Source organism: Pieris rapae, chromosome 13 (assembly GCF_905147795.1).
Source record: "Pieris rapae chromosome 13, ilPieRapa1.1, whole genome shotgun sequence".
Lineage (NCBI taxonomy): Eukaryota > Metazoa > Arthropoda > Insecta > Lepidoptera > Pieridae > Pieris > Pieris rapae.
Window position 1 is genome coordinate 6,671,867 of NC_059521.1, and position 12,127 is coordinate 6,683,993.

The 12,127-nt window shown below is 32.8% G+C and overlaps 1 protein-coding gene across 8 annotated transcripts in view; it reads right to left on the bottom strand.

Annotated features, from left to right (window-relative positions):
• LOC111004234 (probable nuclear hormone receptor HR3) overlaps positions 1-12,127 on the bottom strand; it is an 81,302-nt gene that overhangs the window by 51,248 nt on the left and 17,927 nt on the right. The window contains exons 1-2 of one of the 8 annotated variants that reach the window (XM_045630673.1): positions 10,409-10,616; positions 4,943-5,106 (exon numbers count right to left, since the gene is read on the bottom strand). The exons of 3 other annotated variants lie outside the window; for them this stretch is intronic. In XM_045630673.1, the coding sequence (XP_045486629.1) occupies positions 4,943-5,033 (91 nt within the window). In that variant the 5' untranslated portion in view covers positions 5,034-5,106; positions 10,409-10,616. Of the gene's footprint in view, positions 1-4,927; positions 5,107-10,408; positions 10,617-12,127 lie in introns of those variants that run through there. 4 more of the 8 variants (XM_045630672.1, XM_022275163.2, XM_022275162.2 and 1 more) reach the window with 4 other exon arrangements.

Sequence of the window (12,127 nt, forward strand, 5' to 3'; positions counted from 1 at the left end):
ACTAAGACACAGTTCGCAAATGTTTTAACATGCTTAACTAAATATCGGACATAAAAACATCGGACCTTGGATAACATTAAATTCTACGATACAAGTACGGAGAACTTGTTAAAGGTAGCTAATAGTTGTTTTATTCAAGTTATAACCAAGCCCTTTTGCCGTTTCTCGAAATATCCTTCTATCCCTTCTTGCATTAGACTCTACAATGTATGACGTCACAGAGCATGTGAGCCAGCACGCACGAATATATTAGCTCTAGGAGGCTGTTTGAAAGGGCGAGTCGACTGACGCCAGTATGATTTTGTTAATACTCTAAGCTTAACTAACTAGCTGCATTTATATGAATGTAACAAATGAGCTTGAAACAATATTTTTAAAGTTTAGTGAGTTTAGTTTAAATGATTATCCAAGAAATACAATATTTAATCACTTATTCGTTATTCCGTACTGTTAATTTAAAACATAATTGCTTTGTAAAACACGTCATTTTTTGTTATGAGCATCTAATTGAATTTTAATTAAATTATATATCTTTTATCATCGATTCTATTTATTTCTAAGATCATATACTGTCTAAGATGAATAATTTTCTTTATTACCTTAAAAAACAAAGAAAACTCACTTCCGCTGTCATAATATTAATCTACATAATTTAAAAACTTTAGAATCTGGTAGACATTCTCTTAGAAATTGTGACGAAATATATAATTATGCAACGAGTAAGATGAAAGAGAAACAGATGTTTTTAAAATGTTTTTCCAATATTTCTTCAGCCTTATCTTTGATTTAGCACAAATAATCAGTAACCTAGTACCGGTTCAGTAGTAAACGCTCCAGCAGCGCAGGCGCACGCACACATGAGCCTAACATTATCATATTATCAGTCGCTAGTCGAACTACTCGTACGTACTCGAGTATGTTACGCATGCACATAGATACGTGATACTGCGCTTTAATGCACTTGATAGTTTAATTTCTAAAACTAAACTTTTGAAACATTTTTTAATTTATTGATCTCTAATATTCCGACTAACAGAAAAATATCAAATATGATGTAAAAAAGGAAAGTATGTAATATGACTTTAATGTACTAGGCTAGCTCTGCGTTTAACATCAAAACTAAAATTATGTAATTTTTCATCAGTTTGGCCCCTGAACCTTGACTAGTTAATGAACGATGTAAATTTACGTGTTAAAGCCACATTTATCATATAAATAATTTCAGCAAACTGTTCATACCCAAATTTTTATTAGAAGTAGTGCCTTTTTGTAATTCCGTAAAACTATTTTTCATTAAACCGCTTTAAAATGAGTGCCTAAAACAAACATAAAACCATGTATGTGTAACATTATTTTTGTAAAGGCCCTTTTATAATCGAGAAAATTATTTTTTATTAAACCACTTAAAAATTTGTGCCTACAACAAACATAAAACTAGCATTTTATCTAAATAAGAGGACGACCTTAAAAATATCTAAAACGGCGATAAACAGATGTCAATAAACTACGAAGGTTGCAAGTACCAAGACGAGGCGAGCGCGCATCGAAGTACCAGCTAAATGGGTCTTGGCCAGGCAACTTTTTCTTGCGTTTAGACTTAGTGCTAGCTGTCATATGTCATGCTCTCCTAGTCACCTAGTACTTGCGAGTGTTAGATTTTCATTTAACTTCAGAATTTCGACACATTAAAATAAATACCGGGAATATTTTAAGTTCTTATTTTAATTATTACGAAGCAGAATTCCTCCCAAGGTTAATAACTAAATTTTTATGAAGAATAATTTTCTTTATAAAATGATTTATTAATAATACATATGTCCTAAAAAACACATTTAGTAATAAAACTCTGATTTATTTTAAATGTTTGATTTCATTTATGTGAACATAACGAAATAAAGGGAGCCTCAAATCACAATTTATTGTAAAACTTGTAATTGAATTATGTAACATCATAATGGAAATTTGCTAAGGATATAAAATACGTCCATACAAAGAGAAAATGCTAAATAAGCTGACTCTACATAATAAACTAGTTGTAGATAGCCGCATCCTAATTTAGGTTAGTGCTCTTCTAAGAATATGCGTTCCTGGTACTTCTAATTGTAAGCGAGCTAGCTTTTGTTTAGTTTTCACACAAACTATTAAACTAACTAACTAACTAACTATTTTATTTTTTATGCGTTTTTTATTACACTGAATAACTTTTTGATTTAACTTACAAGCGAACTTTCTTACGCCTTCATATTATTTTTTGCCTAGCTTTTTAGTAGCTACATACCAACTTTGCTTTTGTACCTCATACAGAATTTATAGCTTTTCCGAATTAAAAGCCTACCTAAATTCATTTTATATACTTTTCAGTTATTCGCTCGATAATTCATTCTTCAATGTTCAAGGAATAAATTTAAAAAAAAATATACAGTTCCAAATATCCTAACATTGTTGGTTATTAGTATAGTATACTACTTACGGCATCTCTACACTGGAATCTAAATTACGCGATATTGTTTACGAGAATACGTATGTAATTCGATATGTATTGCACTTTTGCGATAAAACAGATTATATAATATATGTCTATTTTGCAATAAACATGTTTTGTTAGCAGTTATACGCTAGGTATTATTACCACATAATTAATATATCACAAAATAATGAAGTGATTCATTTTTAATTACATATATTTAATATTAAAAATACTATTAAAATTTCTCAATAACTTAAAACAGATAATATTTCTTATTAGTTTCGTCTTCTCATACTTCGACTATAATCTGTGCATAATTTTGTATTCTGAATTTAAATTTAAAAAATTCTACAGTACTTTATATTTTGAGAAATTGCTAGAAATTGAATAAGAATATTAACATTAACATTTGATAATTGAGTTCTATGACTTCGCATTAACTATTATGCAGACACTTGCAGGCTACTAACATGCATTGTAATGTGTATAAGCCGGGTGATGATTATAAGAATCAACGATACAGTTCCGTTGCGTATCCTTATTCGTTACGCAACTACTCACGTTAAACCGGATCACGTTTGCTTTCTTGCGTTAAATGGCATACGTTGTCCTTTTATTTTTACTCTGTGAAAGTTTTATGTCAATTATATTTAATACTTATCGTTTATTGATTAAAGAAAGTAAAAGGTAACGATTCCTGTGGAATGCATTTGCAAATGAAAGTTATTTTTACGCAAAATTTTTTGAATGCTGACAGAGTGAAAGCTAATGCGTAGGCCCGATCATCCACAGATTATAATGTTTAACCTAATGTACTATAGCGGTTCAATAGTGTGTTATACTACCTGGGTATGTACAATAGTGTTATTAAAGTAAATAAACAATTAAGTGAAAGCTAAATTAATGTTTTACCCCTAAAGTTGTGAAATCACATCTTCCTAAAAAAATGATTTTATTATACTCGGTATTTTATTTTTAATTTTATGTAAATCCAAATACAACTGGCATAAAATAAATTTTACAGGCATTTATAGAATAAGAAGAACAATAGGATTTTTTAAATAACTTTTAAATGGAGCGGCAGTTAGTAGGTAACTCTTGTACGGTTATATAGAATAGCTGACATGTCAATGACCAGTTAACAGATAATACCCTTACGGTAATACGATTACAGTTACAGCAATGTTTTATTTTGAAAAATCTTTTTGTTTGCGGAGCCTTTGTTCGATTTTTGAAGTAGGTTATGTGGCTGTTCTGTTTTATAGTATTTGTTGTTTTTTTTTAAATTTAGATTGAATTATGAATATACTTTGATGATTCTAATATAAGGGTGACTGGTGGGTCATAATTAAACGGGGAATTGTTTATTTGTTTCTTAACAATGCAGCTTTCTTTTTAATAAGAACAAGAAATTATTTTTATTTGTAATCATTATTCGTTTAATATCGTGTCTGAGACAGTCGTATTAAAAATACCAAGTGTGAAAAGCCTGAATTACGCAAGCACGAAAGATGGAGTTACCGAATTTTAATTGGCGACTTTCTTTCTTACGCAATAAAATAAGAAACAATTATGTATTAATATACCGGAAACGAACTTTCTATATGAGATTTTTATGTGATTTCGCCCACGCTATCTCGTTATACTCAAAGCAATTTCTATAGGTTTAATCATGACCAAAACGCACGGAAAGCCCAACAGCGAACAATTAATGTATAACATGTTTGTTACCTTCTTTTATTTTCCTTCACGATGACACGTTGAGTGTATATAAAGTAATTATAACAAATGTATCATTAGTATTCAAAGACAAAAATCTCTTTTGATACAAAGTCAAAACGGAACGTTTTTAAAATGGATGAATACTTTCAGCCAGTGCCGGAAAGGGAATAAGTCATGAGGTTTGAAAATGGAATTCAAGGCGGCTTCGTTTAGTGAAATGTCAAAGCGTTTCACTTCGATTTAAATATGGAATAACTTTCTGTGGAAATTATGACATGATTCTGGAAACATTTTTTATCAGATATCTCCTCGCTAAGTTACTTGGATTCAGTATTTGCAATTTAAAAATCGAATCTTAATTGCTTCTAATTGAATTTATGCCTTTTATGTTACGTCCAGTGAAATTTAGACTGACTAACTTTTGTGGTTCGATTTAATAAAATATGTTCCTATTGAATGCAATGAATGAAGTTAGTACATTTTTCCCGAAGTCTCCCAAGTCGTGCACATATTATATCGCTGTCTACTACTACTAATTAATTCGACGTCGAGTCCTAGAAGAAAGTCAATATTAGAAGTTAAATGTCAAATGTCACCCGGATCAGAGTCAAAGAAAAGAGATAGAAAGCCCAGTCACGGAATTTTGTGAAATCGAATTTAGGAAAGTCCGTCAGTTTTGCAAGAGAAGAAGTTCACGTAGAGTCGTCGACGTCGAATCGAGATTTAATATGAAATTACCTTTAATGCTCCCACCTGAAGTGTGCGGCTGCTGGCTCTGCTGCACATTGCTCTGGGCCTCCAGCTTGGTGTTGACCGAGTTCCACATATCAAACATGTTCAACATAATGGGTCCAACGGACCAACTCACGATCACAATTTATTCATTCCACTCAGAACCGCTCATCCATTTTTATACACTGTAATGAATCTAGTCTCAAAATCGTTCGTCCGCTATAATACTTAAGGCTACGCACTGATCCCCGGTTTTAGATTTGTAATTATTGCGATTATCACTATATTTATAAATACATTTCTATATAAACTTTCTCAAATTCTCAACTAATGTAAATACTATAATTTGTTTAAATTTTACTACGTTATTCGGATTTAAATATCAGTCTAAAATTTTCGTTTTTATAAGGTTTTTGCTCGGGAAGATAACGTGTAACTATTTATTTGATTAACTATTTCTGTTGTGATTATTATATTAAATATCGAGTATAAATTCATCGGAATTAGCGGAATAAATGTGTTATATTGTCTAGGTGCGGCTTGTGGTTTATTTTATTTTTATTTATTTGAATCGCGATCCGTTTTTTCTTCTTCATAGTTCGTTTGCTCGTTCTGGTCTTGAAGATGCCACCGAGTTAGATAGCGTCACACTGGGAGCACATAGTATGGATTTTTTTTGATTTTAGTGTTGGATTTTTTCAGAGGCGTTCTCACATGCACTGAGTGCAATCGCGATGCATTTCAGTTTGAGTGGGGAGGTGGGGGAAGGCGCGTAGTGCGCAGGCTCGGCATCGATCCCCGTGCTTCGTGGTATGAACTAAACGGTACTTTTCTTTCTCGCTGTATGGAGCTGCAGTATACATATAGCTATGAACGCCGTTCTATTATGTCATTCACTTTGATGTTCCCTAGGTACTTTAGTTGCTAGGCTGTATCTAACTAGGTGTTTTGTCAGGCACCTCCATTGTTTGATTATTGAATATTGCATCTGCGTTCTATGATTCGATTTAAGTGCATTGTTTAAGTTTCTTCGATATTTTTACGACTGACTGATGTTTCCGATGTTTCCGGAAAATAAACTTTTATTCTGTTAAATATTGAGGCCCTAACACAAAACTAAATATAAGAACCTTTTACATAAATATACTTATAATTATTTTCTCAAATGAAAGCACTTACATTGTCGTAGAACAGATAGATACAAAATGTCCGAAAATCAAATTTGGATTTGACATTTGCTTATTTTCCAAAGATTGCACTGTATTTCGTTGACTGAAGTTTAAGTATTCGGAAAATGTGTCAAAGGTTATGTAAGGACGTAAAATATTACAAGGTTGTAATAGGGATGTTTTAATTACGAGATCTCGGCGTTGGTCTTAATGAAAGCCTTTTTTCCCTCTTTTTCCTATAATGAGCTCTTCTTTTTTGTTATTTATAACATACCGTATAGAAGATATTTTTATTTAATTTTATCAATTTACCATTTTTATTTTGAATTTACAAAGTAAAAAGATAGCGTGAAACTGCCTAATTTCTCAATTATAAAGCTAATCAAACTCTGTATTGATACAAGATTGAAAGTACATATATACAGGCACAGATTAAATGTACATAACTTTTTAAGTGCACATATTACTTAAACGTTGACAAGTTCGTGTAAGTATTTATCCATTTAAAGTCTATTTTAAAGTAAGCGTAAGTCTTATATACATACTTGCGGACCCCACAAACGTCCTGTCCACACGTCTTAAATACTGAAATCATCAAAGTCTGTACAGCCGCTTAGGTGTTTAATTACAAACACATGCACAGAAGATATATAAAAACTTGATTTTATGGTTAGAATAGACAATAATGACCTTGAATACATAAATTATAGAACTCCAGTGCGAAATTACGTTCAAATAGACATCGGTTGTTAAAATGGTCGTAGTTTAAATTATATTGATAACCGCCTGTCGTAAATATTAATAGGTGACCGGGTGGGCATCACATTGATATCAAGAGAAGCCGGGTGCGCCGCTATATCTATAAATAGTTTGACAAATCAGCATTCTGCAGTGCGTGCGAGCGCTGCATTACGCAATGTTACGTCGCGGCCGCTCACTCACACATTCAAATGTTTTGGTGGTTTCTGTATAAGCAATAAGCTGAAGCGAGAACGATTTAATAAAGCCGACAAAACAATTAAGCTTTAATTAGAACGAAGTGTTAGTAGGGTCTGACTTTGTCTGCAGTATATTTTGATACGTTATTAAATTTATGACAGAATCGAAATTAGTGTTGCCCAAATGCAAGACCAAGACGAGACTTAGACCAGTCTTGGTATTGGTCTTGCGTCAATATACCTGGTCTTGATCTTGGTATTGGTATTGCGCTCTCAGTCTTGGTCTTGGTCTTGATCTTGCAGCAAGAGTCTCGCAAGTCTCGCAAGACTTGCAAATACCTATTAGCCTATTGCTATTTATTCGTCACTCATGTCAAATTATAAACATTCACTCCGAAAGCAATAAGAATTTAGAGTACCTAGCTAGGTAAATGGGCGAGAATAATAAATAAGATAGACTCGAAGCGAAACTCAATTAGAAATGACTGAAATTGAAATAAAAACTCATATTTATAAGCACACAAGCCGAAGACCGACAAAGAAAAATGCGGCATTCTTTGATAGATAGAATAAATCTTTGAAAGATTAAAAAACAGAAGTATCAGAATCAAAATCAAATAGGTTTTGTGCCTACGCAAAAATAAAGTGTAGATAATTATGCAAATAATATTGTTTATTATGTTCCTTTTTTATTGGAACTATACGTTGCCTGCTGTTTTTATGGAGGTTACTAGCTACTAGAGTAGATACGATAGAAGTTGATAAAGCGACACTGCAAATCTCGATTTTTGGAAATGTGTGATTTTAAAACCAAATGCGTAAAGCAATATGACGTCGCTCATATTTGGAGTTTTTCCACGTTTCAAATTTGTTTAAATCACCCACTATCGAGACAGCGTGTCAAATGCTGTGATACACTTGTTGCAAACCGCGGCGTCTTTGTCGGTAAATTATCAAATATGTAGTTATATAATACACCGACCGACCAACAGTTTATTCGCAGAACGTCACATTTTCCCAATCAACCTTATTTCTCTAGTGATAAAGTTGAAAATTTGATAACGCCCAAATCTCAGTTTGTCCTAACTGCAAGACGCAAGAGTATTGCAGGCTCAAGTATTGTCTTGTTCAAGTCTTGCAGGCTTCAGTCTTGGTATTGGTCTTGCTACGATAAGGCGGTCTTGGTATTGGTATTGGTCTTGCAAAAATGCAAGAACAAGACCAAGACTGCAAGACCAAGACCGATTTTGGGCAACACTAATCGAAATGATAAAGATAAACTTTCGTTAATGGTGATAGTAGTTCACAGATTAAACCATGACTAGAACGACAATTGCTGTCTTTACAGAGTTTAATTTTATTCATAATAATTTTTTTTTAATAATTCCTGCTAAAACCTTAGATAAAAATTGTTAATGCAATTGAAAAATATACTATAAGGCTTGTACGCTAACTGTGAAAGAGGAGGATGGAGGTGGTACAGAACATTGAGCGGAGTCCAAGACACTTTTTGGGCCGCCAAGCCAGCGGAGAAGTATGCAATTTAAATAACCGAATAAACAAAACAAAGGCGTCACAAACTGGAAACGCTCGTGCCTTGCGCCGGCGTCGCTAGTGAAAGTTGCTACAGCCAAAAATCTTGTGTGAAAGTTGGAGAGAGCCTTTTTGATCGATGCCATAATTATTATTACACATTATAAGAGATATGCTAAAAGCAAAAGGCGGATGCGAGGCTTTTGGGTATTGACGATTGACGTTTGGATTTTGGGTTTCTCTTTTGTTTTTCATTGTCCAAACCGATGTTCTATCTACGTCCAACAGATAAAATTTAGCGAGTATTTTTTATTTAAGATGATCTAAACCTTTTTCCTTTATGACGATATAAAGAGAATAGGATGTACAACTTGGACAAGAAGAAAAAAAAATTAGAAAAGAATGGAAGAAGCTGGAAAAGGCCTCTGTGTCACAGGACACGCTGATTACCCAAAACGGGTCAAGTGCTGTATTAGATTAAGTTGTATTTAGTATTAGAATTAAGTTTTTTTTATGTACCTTAAATAAGTGTCAGTATATTATACTGGATGTCAGCAATAAAGGCTTATAAAATTAAAAAAACAATATTTTTCATAGTATTGTCTTTTATTAACATAGCTTTTACACATTTAAAGAAAATCGTTTTTTACCGGATTGAAGCCATGTATTATTTATAATTATTTAACATAATTTTAAATTTATCCGATATATTATGTCGCGTGCTTTACAGCATCTTTTTTCATGTTTTTCTGACATGTTTTAATAACTGAATTCATCCTTATATTTGGTAGTTTTGTTTTGTACTAAATTCAAACATTGTCGTTAATTCTTTTTGATTTGTACTTTCGGATTTATATTTGGCTAAATTGAAAAGTTACGAAATTATGAAGGCTATTTTAATTTATATGGTAATACTTTTGGTTAATTTAAACTAATGTTAATGGCTGTTAATAAAAACTGTTTGGTAATTTTACCTTCTACGGGTTATTGTTTGGAAATTTTGATGACGTTTCATCAAAATTTTCTATTACATATTCAGTAAATAGTTCTAGGTACGATTCGACGATGTGACGTCCGTGAAAACTTTTCTCCTTTTACAAAGACATTATAAAAAAGTCTAAATGTACAAATATACATATATTTGTATACTTTTGGCTCTGTCGAAATAGAAAGGACAGTCGTAACAGGAAAAGAGAAACTATTTTTTTGCGATGAAATCTTTAAGCTTTCACCATTTAAAAGTATTTTATAAAACGTTAGAATGCCTACATCTTAATTATATTGGTCCTTACTAAATAATCTCTGTTATCTATTATATAAATTTTACATAGCATTTTAACAGCTTATGAAAATATAAAAAATCTTTTCAGCGACTCTTTTATAAATACAAATCTTATTTAACCATTCGTCAATAACATAGTGACAACGAAAAATCTCTTCAACCTTAACCTAGTATTAGAGCAATTAAAAAAAAGTCAAAAACATGGTAAAAAACGCCCTTCGATGCCGAAAGAGAAAAATTATTTCCCAATAATTTCCCAACATCGGACCTCTCTTACGAACAGAAGGTCGCCGCTAACGCCATCTCGCTCCCACACTATGCAATACATCTCATGCAACACGGGACCTTGATAAATTGCAAGTTTCGTGATAGATAAAATAATTAATATACGGGTAATTATTATTCCAGCTTCAAAAATCCAGTGAACGCAGCCTTAAGTTGGCGCTAAATAATAGCGCATAAATTTTGTAACTTACATTTTATTTTTATTACACTCGTTTACAATTACCATAAACTCAAGTTACGAAACCCTTAACGGACGAACAATCTTAATACTATTACTCACATCCAACGCAATGCATTTGGTACAATCCGTTCGAAACACACAAAGTCAAAAATCACTGGCCACTTGCAAAAAAATTAAAAAGTTACGATACAATTGCCAAAGTTGTCAATTTTCGGGTTCCAAATTTGAATTTCGGCGCGGGGCGGCCGCGCGCGCGCGTTCTGCAGCTCAAACTGAATTTTGTAAGCGCAGGCGAATGGTCGACAGTCATACAAAGCAGGACTGTGAAGGTACTGGCCACAATAATTTGAAGAGTTCTAGCAATGAAATACGATATATAGGATCGAACGCTTACTTTTACTTTTAATTTTTATAAAGCCAAGCAGGTGTTGATTTAGTTGACACCAACATCAATCATTGCTAACCTAAAATTGTCAGAGACAATTTAGCTTCTAAACGCTGTCTAATTAGAACCGAACATGTTAAACCGTCACTTACATTACTCAAACGCGTTAGAAATGTTTGTTTTTTTTTAAAGCTTCAAAATACACTCAATTTAAATTACCGAAAAGGTTATCTTCACACTTATGCTAACTTAAAAAAATACTTGTTAATAATATTAATATAATGTGCTTAAGTGTAAAAAAACAAAAGCAACTCAATAAAAGCAATCTAAACTTTTTGGTTTTCAAAATCAATACAATTCTAAAAAAAACATGGTCCCCTCATATTTTTTCGCAAATTTAACCCTTTGTGAATCCCCAAATGACAGGACATGTAAAGTCCATTGAACAGGAACCGGGTTGACTGGTCAGCAGAGGGTAAGGGTCATTTTGAAAGAATTCTCTTGAAAAACGAAACCAGATTACAACAAAGCATCCCAAATTGTATCTCGTATTCTTCCTGTGTAAGATATAAAACTAGCATCTGCTTAAGTGCGGAAATATTATTATTCATTGAATATTGGAACACAACTGCAAGAGTAGCAAAAACGTTTGTTGAGGACTCAATGTATTACAAGCATTAGTCTAGTGGTGACAGCTCTAGAATCCATAACAGAGGAATATACATAGTCTAAACTACATAGTCTAAAGTCTAATTAATTTGCTCTATTTGTTGTAAATATTGTAGAATTGTTTGATGATTTGCTTTTTTTAAAAAACAGTACCAAGAGTTTTTTACGCCGGCTTTTTCTCTCAGCCAAGACCCTCTGTCTTTTTTGCCGATGAGTAGGGATGCCAACAGGTTCGAATTTAATGACGTGGAATAAATGATACCATGATGATCTTATGTTCCAAAATAAACGCATTTTATTTTAAAGGCCAAATTGATGGACCCTAAATATAACTGGTTTGGAAATATTTCAGTGGCCAGGTTCTAAATAGTGCTGATACGCAAAAACTGCCTTAAAAGCGCTTAGTTGGGGAACGACAGACGTCTAGGTAATATGAGTGGAATTTCGTATTCTGCCTCGACGTCCGATGATGAAACTTAGCTGCAGGTATTAACAAACAACTTCTCTGAACACTCTCCATGGTCAATTCAGTAGAAGATGCAAAGTTTCCACAAATCTTTCCGCAACGCCAAGGGAAAAATGTTACAATAATGTACAGAGTGAAGGCTTGAAAAAATTGTCTCTCATCTTCGCTACTACTTTTCAATCTTTCCCCTATCTCTTTTATTCCATCGTCCCAGGTTTCTGGTGGTAGTTCTTTCTTTTTTCGTCCCACTGTAATGGTCTTAATAAAAGTACAAATACAATTTTTAACTTTATATCCG